General features: G+C 34.0%; 1 protein-coding gene across 3 annotated transcripts; it reads left to right on the forward strand.

Moving 5' to 3' along the window:
* Positions 1-10519: 10519 nt before the first annotated feature.
* On the forward strand, positions 10520-15562 carry LOC133671346 (zinc finger BED domain-containing protein RICESLEEPER 2-like). Of its 3 annotated transcripts, XR_009834284.1 has the most exons (6): positions 10520-10622; positions 10710-11391; positions 12132-14065; positions 14992-15181; positions 15267-15348; positions 15385-15562. XR_009834284.1 is itself a non-coding variant. In XM_062092078.1 (5 exons), exons 2-4 carry the CDS (start codon positions 10726-10728, stop codon positions 15149-15151), a joined length of 2760 nt encoding a protein of 919 aa, XP_061948062.1. In that variant the 5' UTR covers positions 10520-10622; positions 10710-10725; the 3' UTR covers positions 15152-15181; positions 15267-15562. The 3 variants fall into 3 exon arrangements, 2 of the variants coding, with proteins under 2 accessions (XP_061948062.1, XP_061948063.1); XM_062092078.1 differs by having other exon boundaries at positions 15267-15562; XM_062092079.1 differs by lacking the exons at positions 14992-15181; positions 15267-15348; positions 15385-15562 and having other exon boundaries at positions 12132-14069.
* Positions 15563-15763: the final 201 nt, after the last annotated feature.

A 15763-nucleotide genomic window follows, 5' to 3' on the forward strand; every position in this document is an offset into this window, starting at 1 on the left:
AGTAGGCATCTTAGTCTTCCCCAACCCAGGATCAAGAAAGATGTAACAGAGAGAAAAAAAATTCCTGGATGCTTTTAGTAAAGTCCAATCTTTGTATGAGTTGATTTAAATCTTTTCAAGAGCTGCATTTATATATGCTTGAAGTGGCGGGGACAGCAAGGACAGCATACAGAGGGCCTACCTGCCATTGGCTCGCGGGAACAAAGCAATCCATTCGTCAATAAAGAAAGAAAAAAGAAAAGAAACAAGGAAATGGGGGGCTGATGAATCACAAAGAGTTATAAGCTAACAAAGAAAGTAAAAGAGGTCATCATGTTTTCTGTTTATCCATCCACAGAGCCACCGGATGTTAATTTGGTACTTACAGACATGGACTCTCCTCTTGTCAACAAATTGATGGGCTGTGCCAAGGCAGTTTCCGATGGCAATCTCAAACCTGCATATTTTCTTTTTGAGGAAATGGAAGGTCTGCGTGCTACCGAAACCAGTGAAGTAACAAAAAAAGTTGTCCGCTGCTTTGCTGAAGCTCTAGATCGGCGAGTCCATGGATTGCATCCAAGTAATCCTATTCCATTACTTCCGTCCATAGAAATGTAAAACCACCCCAACGCCAAAGAAAACCCCCTTCACTTATTTGCTACCACCGCCACCAACTACGACATGCTTGAAACCTTAATTACTGGACGATCAAAACCATTCCACTTCGTTGACTTCTCCATGGTCCTAAGCAGCAGTTACTAGAGGTGTTGGATTCGGAAATCATTTTTATTGCTCAAAATCACTCCGGTTGACCAGTATCAGACAAAATCTATCACGACACGATGGTAATCTGCAACAGTACATATGCCAGCAGCTTATCACTCCACTTTCTCAAGAGTATGGCATCGATTTCCAGTAAGAAGTGTTTGCCAGTTCTGTAGCTGAGATTGTAGAGGCTTTGCTCAATCTCAAAACAACAAGGATGAGACTACCATTGTAATGGGTGTTTGAACTCCACAAATTACTTGCTTATCAACCGGTTACTACCACAGTGTTTTTCGAGCATCAGAGCAATATGATACTGTCCCGGGAATAAAGGTGTTCTCAGAGATGCATTTGAGGCGGCAGATTAGTAATGTGGTTGCAAGTGAGGGCATTGATCGGTTTGAGAGAGATCAGTCGTTCTCTCACGGGTATCATCAAACTAATTTCTGTACATCAGAAGCAAGTTTCTCGCAGTTGGGTATAAATCTGGATCTACTGCAGTACTGCTTTCGTTCTCTAATGTTGTTCTTTGTATTAATTAATGCGACTAGGGAGGATTCTGGGACTACAGGATCTCCCGGAGAGGATTTTGGAATTAAATTCGATCGGGTGTGCATGTCATGTCAGTGTATTATGGTACTTTATTTATTTATTTATTAAAATAGTTCTTCAAAATAATAAAAATCACCTAAAAACACTTTCTTATAACCTGCAGGCTGAAATAGCATAAGAAGCTACCAAATATATTTTACTAATATATTTAGATGTTAGTAAAATAAAATAAAATAAAAATTAGAGAAAGGGAAAGGTTTCTGTGGGTGCAAAAGAAGTGTATTGGAACCAATTATTTGTTCAAGTTGGTGAGATCGATCGATGATTCCAATGATCGAAGAGGAAAATATCAATTAATACGCTAGCTAGCTGCATGATTAATGATCGATCGATGCTCTTTAGTGGTTTTTTTTTATATAAAAAAATTACAAATTCAATTTTCCAAATGCACCCTTTAAAAAATCCAGCTTAGGCTCGTGCATTCAATAGCTTTTCATTTATTTACTAAAATCAAATTCTTTATTTGTATTTTAAAGTTCGAAGACAACTATTTAATCTATAAATTAGAATTGAGATATTGTGTAACTCTTTATTATTGTGTAACTCTTCCCCAGGGAAGAGAAGGTAAGAAAACGAGCATTCTAGTACTAAAGATTAAGGAATTATGAAATTTAATTACTTGAGGATAATCCCAAGGATCAAAATGAAAAATAAAAATAAAAATAACATTGCTCTTATCCATAATGTTTTTTTTTAAGTATTTGAATAGTAATTAATACTGTTTAAAACATCTTTTGTTTTAGTTGTTTATGTAATTTACTTAGTTTGTTTTTTTTACACATTTATTAATTATTTTATAAATTAAATCACCGATGATAATAGAAGAAGATGGTGAAAACAATATTATATTATCAAAATCCCTAGGAAGAACTATATATATTTGGATAGAACTTAAAAGAAAACATTTTAGATATTGCAGAACTTAATACTATTAAAATGGGAACCACATAATAACAATAATAATAATAATTTTTCATGATTTAAAAAGTGGAATTTGTAAAACGTTAATTTACGAGGATTTTGTATAATTTACTTAAACACTTTGTAAATATATATATATATATATATATATATATATATATATATATATATAGAGAGAGAGAGAGAGAGAGAGAGAGAGAGTATGGTCAAGGTCATCCTTGCCCCTTTGAATCCGTCCCAAGCTGGGAACTAGTAAAAACTTATCGCGAGAATGAATTAAAAATTTAAATAGTGTAATTTATAGTGATTTTAAATATAATTTATAGTATAGTGATTTTAAATATAATTTATAGTGATTTACTGAGTAATTTTAGTTTTTTTTAATATAATTTACTTAAATTATTTTTTCTAGACATTTATTATTTTATAAATTAAATTAAGACGGTGAAAGCAATATATACATATATTGAAGGAGGCTGCCGAAGATTCGAGGAAGCAATCTTCTCCTTCGGCAAGGAGACCATAGTATATAATCTTTTCACAGACCGTGCGGGTCGCAGCTGCATGATATGAGATGCAGCGTCGCACTAGCACAACCATGTCTATTTCTTTTGTCTGATGGATTTTGATTTCTCAACAATATTACATGATAAGTCGACAGATTAACTCATAACAGATTTATGTATTAAGAATTAAAGAAGGAAAAGGATTGCGCGTTAATAGTATAAGAAGCTACCAAATAAATTTTACTAATATGTTTGTTTAGATGTTACTAAAATAAAAATAAAAATAAAAAAAATAAAATAGAAAAAAGGGAAAGGTTTCTGTGGGTGCAGAACAAGGAAATGTATTGGAACCAATTATACCGTTAATAGACAAAAAAAGTCAAGAACCGATTATTAAAATACATAAAGAGTCACGAAATACTTGACTTTCATGAGACGTCTCGCTTTTCCATCATTATAAGAGCACAGACGTCTTGCTTTTCCAGACGTCTCCCTTTTCCTTCATTATAATAGCATATATATATATATATATGTGTGTGTGTGTGTGTGTGTGTGTGTGTGTGTGTGTGTGGGGGGGGCTTAATGAGAGAGCGGGTAAATAATTATTCTTGACCTATAGATAAACGTGGAAAAATATTTTTATAAATTGAGAATTTGATAAATTCTTCAATGTTTTTCCAGCTTAAACACAATCTATTATCAAGCATTTTTTTTTTAATAATAAACGTGGACATGCGGTTTGTTTGTTTGTTTGTTTTAATTTCGCTCTTCTCCTCATTTCAACTTTTTCTTAATTAGAAATTAATTAGAATAGATGAATTACAATTAATTAGAAAAATAATTATCATGAAAGATTTGAAGTTCTGTTCAACTCTTTTGATGATATCATATCTGCCGACGAACCCTTTTCTTAAATTCTGTCAATAAAAGAATATTTTTTATATTTTATATTTTTTAAAAAATAAAAATTTATTTCAAACTATTATCCTAGCTAGATTAAATTTCAATTTATTAAACAAGCTTATGATTTGAGGGGAGTGGAGTTAACTTGACTTAATTAATTGTTGGAATATCTTGCGCACCACGTGGCAGAAGAGTGATCGTCTGATCAGAGACTTTCTGGGTCTGACTGCGCCTGAATGCACGTGGGGATCATCATGACCATGCTTCTAGCATTGCAAATTGGAGCGGTGGTAGTGTTAAGGAAAAGCTGGGGGTGATTGCTAGGAAACCCCACCGAGGAGAGGGTAAAATGGTAATTCCATTCAAAGTAGGTTTTTATTTGACTTTCATAAGACGTCTCGCTTTTCCTTCATTATAATAGCATATATATATATATATATATATATATATATATATATATATATATATATATATATATATATATATATATATATATATATATGTGGCTTCATGAGAGAGCGGGTAAAGAATTATTCATGACCTATAAACGTGGAAAAAATATTTTAATAATTTGAGTATTTGATAAATATTTTTGTTTTTGTATTTTTTTAAATTATCTTTGTTGATTTTTTTTTAATATTGAATTGGTTGAGAATTTAGTCCTGCAATTTTTTTCTTTAATTAAAATATTATGCATTGCTGTAATATTTTTCTACATGTTTTTTTTTTATGATTTTTTTTAAAATTATTTTTGTCTATTTTATTTTTTTTATATTGAGCTGATTGAGAATTTAGCTTTATAGTTTTTTCTTTAAAACACTGTGGATTGCTATAGTGTTCCCCCACATGATTTTTTTTATTATGATTTTTTCAAAATTATATTGATCTATTTTATTATTTTTAATATTGAGCTGTATGAAAATTACAACTATAGATTTTCTCATGAAATACTATAAATTGTTATAGTGTTTCCCTGTATGGTTTTTTCCCTTTCGTCTTATTTATTTATTTATTTTCAAAATTATCTTTATCAATTTTATTTTTCCAATATTAAGTTGGTTAAAAATTTAGTTTTGTAATTTTTTCATTGAAAACATTGTGGATCAACAGTTTTTCTCCATGTGATTTTTTTAATTTTTTTATGATTTTTCCACAAACCCATGAAAACACATATAAGCATATCAAAAATCCGTGGCATCGCGCGAGCATGACATCTAGTATCCATATAAGGTAAGAGAACAAGCATTTTAGTACTGAAAATTAAGAAATTGAATGTAATTTACTTGAGGATAATTCAAGGATCATAGTGAGAAAAAAAAATAAAAATAACATTGCTCTTATTCATAATAGTTTTTTGTGAGTATTTAAATAGTGATTAACACTGTTTAAAACACCTTTTGTTCTAGTTGTCTATGTAATTTACTTAATTTATTTATTTTAGACATTTATTATTTTATAAATTAAATCACTACAATAGAAGAAATCTCACGGCCCTTTGAATCCGTCCCAAGCTGGAAAAGGATTGCTTCCTCGAATCTTCACACTTATTGTCAAATTTTGGAGCATTTTTATTCTGAAAAGGAATTGAATGTAATTTCTTTTAGGATGATCGATTAAAGAGATCAAACTGAGAAAAAAGAAGACAATATTGATTCTATCTATAGTACTTTTGTGAGTGTATTCAATTCTATCTATAATGCTTTATGAGTTTTTGAATAGTAATTATAGATTTTATGAGTGTTCGAATCAACTAAAAAAAAATCTGACAAGTTGGTTAATTTAAAAAAATTAAAATCAATTAGGTTAATCAATCGAATCATTATTAACTTGTGAAATCTTAACAAACTAAATTATGAGTGTTTGAATAGTAATTATAGATTTTAAGTATGATATGTCACTCCTTCAATATTAATTTCTTTTTTCCCGATATTGTAGATATATATTTTTGTCTTATTTTGTTTTCTTTTACTTTTGACTACCTTCTTTATATATATATATATATATATATGCATGCTAGAGAGGTCAGGCTCTGTGGGGCCACTCTAGCAAAATGGCCATGCATGAACCTTCGTGTGGTCAATGTCAACATGCAAACTTGGGTTTTTTAGGGTTTAGGTGGGCATGGATGTGCTTTGAGGATTTTGGATTTGGCAAGTGACGTCTACAGGGTCGCCCAGAAAGGATTTTGGGACCACACCCTGAGAGGATTTTGGAATTAAATTCCGGTGTGCTCGGTGTATTATGGTATTTTTTTATTATTAAAATAGTTTTTTACATTTAATATCAGAACATGAAAATAATAAAAAAAACACTTTTTTATAACCAATAATAGGCTGAAATAGTATAAGGAGCTACCAATATGTTTAGATTTTTTTTTTTTTTTTTTTTTTTTTTTTTTTGATTATCGTGGGTGTCCGGACCAGCTTGCGCGCACCTCGACTAATCCCACGGGCCCTGAAGTTAACGACCATGTAAGCCTCCAGTGGCCATCATATGAGCAGCCATATGGTTTGAACCTGAGACCTAAGAGGGAGCAAACCCCTTAGTCCCAATCTCTTACCACTAGGCCACCACCTAGATGGTTAATATGTTTAGATATTGTTAGTAAGATGAAAATAAAAAGGAGAAAAAGGAAAAGGTTTCTGTGGGTGCCAAAGAAGTGTATTATACCCATCTTACTTCCTTTTATTTGTTCAAATCGGTGAGATCGATGATCGAAGAGTGGAAAATATCAGCTCGCATAAATATCAGTTGCATCGATGAGACGTCTCCATGTTTTTCCTGGATATATATATATATATATATATATATATATATGTCTGTGTGGGCACGCACGCGCTTTTATGAAGGAAAAGCGAGCCGTACCAGGATGAGGAATTTAATGAAGCAGGAGAATGGCGCAGCATCGATGAGACGTCTCTACGTTTTTCCTTGATACATATTACACGACCAAATATTTGTCGTCTTTCATGAGGCGTCTCGCTGCTTTTCCTTCATAGTAGCACAGACGTTGTTTTTCCTTCATAACAGCACAGACGTTTAGCTTGTATAATTTACGTAAACATTTTGCAAAATGGAGGTGCATGGCTCCTTCAAGAAAAACAAAAAATGGTAGATAAGTCACGAACCGATTATTAAAATAGATAAAGAGTCTGCGGGGCTTCCAAAATTATTAACAAAAAAGAAAAAAGGCTTATAGTTTAAGGCGCTCCGCACTGACCAGCCACAAAATATTTGACTTTCATGAGACGTCTCGTTTTTTCCTTCATTATATATAAGAGCACAGACGTCTCGCGTTTCCAGGCGTCTTGCCTTTCCATCATAGACGTGGTCATGAACATGTTAATGGGTCATCAGGTATGACTTGAGAGGGAGAATAATCTAAAAATCACTAAACTCTTAACATGTGAATGTTTTGATAATGAGCAGAACAATAACCTCATATCTTTACACTTATCCTCATTTATTCATTAATTGACAGTTAAATAAAGCGAGTTTTTCACGTTTCCCGGCGAGTTCTTTTTCTGGAAATAAGAATCTCTGTGGTGAACCGCCGGCGTTGGATTGTTTTCATCGACGGTGGAGAGTGAGCCAGCAAAGTCAGGTGATGTAGGAAAGAAGAAAAAGGGTGTGAGTGATTGGGTGGTGTTACTCGGTGGCAATTTGGGCAGCTCTCGTGACCATCACGTGCTATTGTTACTATGAAAAAAGACGAAATAGTGACGCCCGCGAAGGATTTAAAGGAAAAATTGGGTTCAATTCAATTAGTAGATTTTATATACAACTATTTTATTTAAAATTATATTTTTTAAATTATAATTGTAAAAACTACCACGAAATCATAACAATAAAGGAGATTGTAATGAAGGAATTAAAACCCCCACTTCGAAATTTTAACAATATCATAGGACAATTTCTCATTGATCGATCATGAACAAGTTCATCAAGTACTGACATGCATAACAACGCATGCTATTGCATCCTAATACCATGAAAATAAAGCCTATAAAAGGCGGAATCAACAACCCAAGGGGTCTATTGGAAACAAAAACAACAGTAACAAAAGAGACCAAGCGGGAGAAAACATTAAACCAAAGGCAGGAAGTCCTCCATGGTACGTGCCATCATCCCCCCGAAGACGACATTGGAAGCCATGATCACTATAGTGAGTAGGGATCTGAAATAGGTAGCCTAGCTAGAGAGCATACTTGAGTTGTCTCATGTCATCAATGGAAGTGCGAGGATGATAAAAAATGATGCGACACCCAGGCTGATACCAGCGTTCTCTAACCTTCTCGACGCAAGAGGGAACTTGTCGTGAATCAGCTGTGAAAGAATAAGAGAAAAAAAGGTAAGCGCAATACAGGCAGCGCGTAAGTATAACTTAAGATAGGGTTTCGCGTGTTGATCAATTTGTTCATATTTAAGATCAATTTGCATAGCTGCATTAAAACAGAAGGCTATGAGTATCTTTGCCCATGGAAAACTCTGGTTAACAGCACTCTCTGTATTGGTTGGCTGGTGGTTGGTTGTAAAGGATTAATGCTGTGGCTGTGGCTGTGGTTGCGGTGTCTGGAGGTTGGCGGTGAAAGAGAGTTCTGTTTGTATTGTTTCTGGCAACTGCGACTCCAGATCAGTAGCCTGTTCAGAAGAAGGTTGTGAATTTGGTGGTTGTGATTCTGCAGGTAAATGCTGCTCTGGATTGATATCAGGAGGAGAGATAAGCTTGGACAAAAAAGCTATTGCTGTAACAAAGATGCCCATCACCATTTTTGTACGTGTTTAGAAGAAGATTGAAGAGGTTTTTATGTGCTTAGAAGAGATCAGACGAAAAGAAAACGGCTTTGGAGAGCAGCTACTTGGCATCGTATATATAGATGTGTGTGAGACGTCTTTGCCACCATGAAGGAAAAGTGAGCCGTATCATATGAAAGTCAAATATTTCTTGGGTCAGAGCCTCTTTTTTTTTTTTTTTTTTGTTAATAATCGTGGAAGCCCTGCCGGCTCTCGAAGGAGCCATGCACCTCCACTTGCTTAATGAACTATACCAGTATTGTACGTACCAGCATGAGGAATTTAATTAAGCAGGAGATTGCGCAGCATCGATGAGACGTCTCTGCGTTTTTCCTTGATACATATTACGCGACCAAATATTTGTCGTCTTTCATGAGACGTCTCACTGCTTTTCCTTCATAGGAGCACAGACGTTTTTCCTTCATAACAGCACAGTCGTTTTTCCTTCATAGCAGCACAGACGTCTCTCTGTTTTTCCTTCATAATATATAATAGCACCAACCAGTATGGATCGACCTAAAACTGGGAGTAGGAGGGTGACAAGCTCGCATGGGCTCCACATGCAAGAAAAAACTATATATCCATGGCTACGCACGCTTCAAGCCTTCAACTTGACGGCCTTAATTAAAAGTTGAGGGAGTTTAATTTCTCAACAATAGTACATTATAAGCGGGAGTCAACAAATTAACTCATAATTAACAGCCCTAGAGATCAAAGTAGTAAGAATTAAACAAGGGAAAAGATTGCGCGTTAATAACATGTCCCAGCGTATTGGAGGTGGTGCTACACACACACACACACACACACACACACACAAAGGAAATACGCTGCAAGATTTATATATCATGATATGTGATTAATTATAAGCATAATATTTCTTGTATAGCTATGACTAATTGTACGAGATGGATGCTCTTTAATTAATGGATATTGTTTTATTACATTTCAATTTCAATTTCCTAAATGCACACTCTAAAAAATCCAGCTTAATTAATTCAGCTTAGGCTTGTGCGTGCATTCAACAGAAGATAATAATATTTCTATCACAAAAATTAAATTAAATTAAATTCAATAGAAGATAATAATTTACTAAAATTAAATTCTTTATTTGTATTTCAAAGTTGGAAGACAACTGTTTGATCTATAAATCAGATTAAAAATATATATTGTGTAAGTTTTCATTATTCCTCTTATATATATATATATATATATATATATATATATATATATATGCTAAGATCACCAATTGCTTTTTTATACTTCTTGAGCTGGCCAAAGTGATTTTTTTTAAATAAAAAAATAAATATAATAAATTAATTATTTCTATATATGGCCCAAACATTATGTTTTCTCTGCTTACTCGCGAATGATCTAAAAGAATAAAATCAATAAACCGAGATAGAATAACTAGGTATATTTAAATCTTTATAATTCAATTAATTAACGAGACATATTGAATTAATAACTAGATAAGCCTTAATTCTCATAATTAAAAGGAAACTCCATCCCCTTTTCTTGACCTGATCCTCTGATTTAACTTCAGTAGTGTTTATAATATATATATATATATATATATATACACACACACACACAGAGAGAAAACAAGCTTAGTCTTGCTTAATTTCACACTCAAATGAAAAAGAATCATGAACTCAGTCCTTATAGTTTACCAAACAAGTTAATTATAACCCTACAATAAATAATAAAAATATCTTCGGTTTTAAAATGAACTCATAGAATAAAAAAGCTAGTTTTTTATAATTAAATTTTATATAATATTAACTTAAATCTCAATCACAAAAACAATTTACCCAAATCCAGCAACCTCATCCATAACAAATATACTCTATCTAAATGGATAATATTTAAAATTATAATATTATTTATTCTTTAAATTATTTTTTGTTTAGTAATATATTACAATAATATTATTTTATTTTTATTTTTTAAAATTTATTTTTAAAAGAAATTAAATTTAAAAAATAAAAAATCTTCAAAAAAAAAAATAAAAATAAAATACAACAACCCATGACATAACTGACAACTTGCTTGTTGACTTATTTTCCCAGCCCCCAAATTTCCGTCTGCATCTCTTTCCTCCTCTCACTGAGAATCTGAGAATTTGGTTTTCAGTTCTCCAAGGTCAGTATCAGCTGCTTCTCTCTTACAGTAATTTTGACACAAATCTTAATTTCATGAAACCCTTTGTTTATCTTGTCTTTTTTACAGGGTTTGGCTTCCTAAAATGAATCAGGCAGCTGTTATAGCTGAAATTACAGACATCCTTGAAGTAATATGTCGTGAACATAATTTACCTCTAGCTCTAACATGGGTTTCTTCAAATTCCCTTAAAAACAACAAAAGAACCTTAAACATTGTGAGGAGTGCTTGTTGTGTGAATGATTTAGGGATGCAAGGGTTTCTCAACGCGTGTATTGGGCATCATCTTGAAGAAGGTCAAGGTGTTGCTGGAAAAGCACTTAAATCGACGCATCATTGCTCTTTCTCCAATGTTTGTTTGCTTGACGTAGCTGATTATCCGTTTGTGGATGATGCTAGGATTTCTGGGCTTCGTGCTGCTTTAGCTATAAAGTTAATGATAAAGGAGGGGTTTTATAGAAGTAATGTTGATTATGTGGTGGAGTTTTTTCTTCCTGCGAATCTGGAAGATTTGGAAGAGAAGACATTGATGGATGGGATTTCAGCTAGTTTGAGGAAATTTTGTGAGAATTCCAGGACTGTTACAGCACCTGGGTATAGTGTCCAGCCAGTGCATTCGTTTGGCAGTTTGAATTTGAATCAAACGAGTCTGGAGAGGAACCATGAGGATTCAAGTGAAGTTTCGTTTTCCGATTGGAATAACTTTCAGCCTGTTGCTGTTTCTGGGAGCTCTTTGCGGCATTGTGAGCAGGTGTGCCTCTTTTAATTGTGCAATTGTTATTTAGTATTCTTTCTTGTTGATGAATGGATTGTTCTGTTGATGAACAAATTGAGACTTTTATTTGGATCATGGGGCTTAGTTTTTCTTTGAATATATTTCTGCGTACCAATTGATGTGCTGCGTGTATACATCTTCTGTGATTACTAAACTTGTTGTGAGCAGTTGAAAATGTTTTGGTGCGTACAATTTAGTTTCTCAGCTTAGGTTTACCCCAATTATTGATTTAAGAAGTCTGAGTTTGGTATGCAAATCTTGTTTCTTTATGTCCGTTTCCCATACCTCTATGTATATTAGATGGTATGAAAGCCCTGCCTTGCTGTTAGGGTTAAATTTCTAATGAAATGGACATGTTTACTAAATCCGCTACTTTATATTAGGTCTTAATTGTCCGTAGATAATTATAAGTATACAACAATCTAGGTAGGTTAATAAGTATACAACAATCTAGGTTGGTTCTATCTAGGAAGACTGTAAGAAAAACTGGGATCATGTGTATGGCCAGCTAGGTTGTCATCTAATTCTACCCTATTTGTTACCCATTGAAAATCTGCAGATTATGGCGTATGATGTTTCACGTGGAAATACTTAATTTTTCCTACCGTACCTATATGCATGAGACTGTAAATGCAAGAATATCTTGTGCATTACATATTTTCTATTGAGTTTGATGGGCTTCTAAGATGCTCTGTTGCTTGGCTATTTCTTTATAGGAAGTTGGAGAACAAAATGCTGCAGTTGAACCTGTGCAAGATGTTGACAATCAGTTGGCAGCGGTGAATGGTTCCCAACCAACCAATGGCAATGCTAAACGAAGAAAGATATCTGAAGTTTGGACAGCCTTCGATAAAGTTCGAGAAAATGGTTCAGTATGGGCTATATGTAGAGTTTGTAAAAAGAGGTATCCTGGAGAAAGTAAAAAGGGGACTTCAAATCTGCATAAACATATGAGAAAATGTTTCAGAGATAGGGTGAGAGACACAGGACAGCAGCCTTCACCATTTGTTGATAGAAGTAATTTAATGTCTAGTATGATTGGCAGCAATTGCATGTTTAACCAAGAAAGGAGTCGTATGGACATTGCAAGAATGGTTATTAAGCACGGATATCCTTTGAATATAGTTGAACATGAGTTTTTTGAGATTTTTGTCAGCAGTTTGCAGCCAATGTTTGAATTCTATTCACAAGACACTGTTGAGGTTGATGTTCTTGCTGTTTACAAAGAAGAGAAAGAAAAACTTAGCAAATCTTTGGATAATCTATCTCGCCTCTTTAGTTTGACTATTGATTTGCAGTCATATGAGGACAGAAAGGTGACATACTGTTGCTTGACCCTTCATTTTATTGATGATGGATGGGAGCTGAAGAAGAAGATTCTTGCTTTCAAGAATCTAGCTTACAATTGTTACACAGGGAATCCGTATGAAGTTGTTAGAATTGTGCTTCGAGAGTGGAACATTGATAAGAATGTGCAATTCATCTCCACAAAACTTATTCCTCCAAATGAACAGGTGGTTGGAGAACTAAAAAGTAAGCTTTCTGGTGAAGTCTTGCCTCACAGTGGAGATTTGTTCTATACATCTTGCCATGCACAAGTTCTTAGCCTCCTTGTTCAAGATGGATTTCGTGAGATAAGGAGAGTTCTTTATAAGATAAGGCAATCTATTGAATACTTCAATGCAACACCCATTCAGAGACAGAACTTCTGTGAAGTAATTAATCGATTGAAAGTACAAGATAGTACTATGATTTCTCAAGATGTTCCTACAAGATGGGAAACCACTTTTCTCATGCTTGAACGTGCACTAGAATTACGGGATGTCTTTACTCACCTAGAGCAGGTTGATGACGACTATACAGTGAAACTGTCCACAGAGGAATGGGAAATGGCAACTGTCATGTGTGAGTGCTTGAAAGTGTTCCACAAGTCCATATGCAATTTTTCAACAAGCTTAGATGTATATTTTGAGAATATTTGTCTAATCTATAAGAATTTGCACAAATGGGAAAAGAGTGAACATGTGTATATCAAGTCGATGGCAAATAGAATGAAGGTGAAATTTGATGAGTACTGGAGTGAAAATAGTTTGACTTTTGGAATATTAGCAGTTCTTGACCCTCGCTATAAATATGATTTGGTGGAGTATGGGTACGAGCAAATCTACAACAGTGACGCTGAGTTACACTTGTGGAGATTTCGTCATGATCTTAAACGTGTGTACAGTAAATATGCAAGTGGCTCCAACTCTCTGGAGTCATCTGCTCCGACCACTGCTGATATGAGTTCTTCATATAATCCTAACTCTGGTGACAAGTTATGTGGATTTAAACAGTGGCAAAAACATAAATACGATTCCAATACAGGAGACTCCCACAAGTCTGAACTCGACCAATATTTACAAGAACCCTCGGTTAATTTGGGTATGGATTCTGACATATTAGGTTGGTGGCGTGCCAATGCTCTAAAATTTCCAACACTAGGGAAAATGGCTCGTGATTTCTTAGCAATTCCAATATCAGCTATTTTATCGAAGTCAAACTTTATTGATGAAATAATGAAAATGAATCCAGCCATCAGTGGCCTGAACGCTGAGATTGTGGAGGCTTTAGTATGTGGACAGGACTGGCTGGAAAGCCCTAAGAGGAGGTAAATTCTTATTTTCATAAATATCTTGTTGGGATCCTTATAGTCTCCACTGTATGCCACTTTTATCTCTGGTTCCTTTTGCCCCCTATCTAGTTCATTCTGCTGTAAGCTGAAATGGATATAATTTTCCATGGAAATGGTGTTTTGGAGGATCTATGGAAAAAGAAAACTAAAACTCCTAAGCAGTTTCCTTTGAGTTGTTTTGGAATATCCAATTCCTGTGAGAAGTGGTAATTTTAAATGCTTCCCACTGTTATGAGAATTCAGATGACTTATTGAACCATTTTTCAAGCTAGAAGTGGTAATTTTAATTTCTTTTTCTAGGAGATATTCCAGTGTCTATATTACTATTCAAAAGTTTTTTTTTTTTTTTCGTTTTAACAGCACCAAAGGGAAGAGAAATATAAAATCAAAGAATTATAATCTTCTTTTGTTGATGCATGCTTATTTCTTCTTTTCCCATTTCTTTTAACGGGGAGGATATTATTGTTTGAGACGTAATCTGATGAAACTGCTATCCACGTTCCATCTTTTGTTTCCTGTCAAGTTTTCCCTTGTGCTCCTATTCAGCTGCACATCATTGGCAAACTTTTGTGTCTACAGAAGTGGAAAAAAAAACAATGAAATTTGAAAGTTATGCTTCCTCTAGTTAAAATCTGAAAGGTCTAAAGCTAGCAGCAAGTTTACCTTGATATCATTTTCGGTTTGCCTTAATATCATTTTCGTAGGAAGTATCAATAGTCTATAAATTGCAGGCATGTTCCTGTTTGTTTATTTCATATTTGAGAATTCTTGTGATTCCAATATGTGCCATTATGGCTCACCCCCTTGAATCATATAGTTGATTTTGTTTGTTAACTTGCATTTTTTTCAACTGTACCTGCTAATTTTTATCTTTTTTTACATTAATTTTCCAATAACTCTAGACTCACCCGGAGCGAGGATGGTGTGCTGGAGATGGAATGGAATCAAACTCCTCTTCATCATCATCATCCAAATCTCCTCCCTCATCCACATTCGTCGGATCACAATCAAGCAGCTCCAATTAATTCAGAGGAGCACCAATCTTCTCAAGTCCAGACTTGATCTCAGTAGCAGTGCTGTGGCCTTGTCTAGGTTATATTATATTAATATTTATTTAAATTGCAGTCATTTAATGATGAGAAGCATATGTTTAATTAAGGATTTTTTTTTTTTGCAGGAATGGATCGTAAAGCTTGAAGGTTTTCTTCTTCATAACCCGAATATCAATACCCATTTGTTAAAAATATTCAATCTGGATTGCAAGTTTCAGTTTTGGCCATATCCATAGTATCATCACAAGGAGGTGAAGTCTCTTCCCATTTCTGATTTCACCAACTGTCATCAGTACTGATGGCGAATCTGCTGTTGCTGCCATGGACATCCGAGGAAGTACTTGTGGTGTCTCTTTCAATTCATGCATTGTATATTGTATATAAATACCATATCCGTATTTTATTAAAGTCATTTTATACATATGGAGAAAGGGTGTCTTCTGACTGGACAAAATCATTTTATTTATTTATTTATTTTATTTATTATGGGTTAGGACTAAACTAGGAGATGATAATTTGTTCATTACTAGAGGGTATAAAAGGAGGGAGAAGCCAAGCCAACTAGTTCAGATAATAATTATTAAAGTCAATTTAGAGTAACGCGGTGTGCGTTTTCTTAATT

The sequence above is a fragment of the Populus nigra genome, chromosome 13, assembly GCF_951802175.1.
Source record: "Populus nigra chromosome 13, ddPopNigr1.1, whole genome shotgun sequence".
NCBI lineage: Eukaryota > Viridiplantae > Streptophyta > Magnoliopsida > Malpighiales > Salicaceae > Populus > Populus nigra.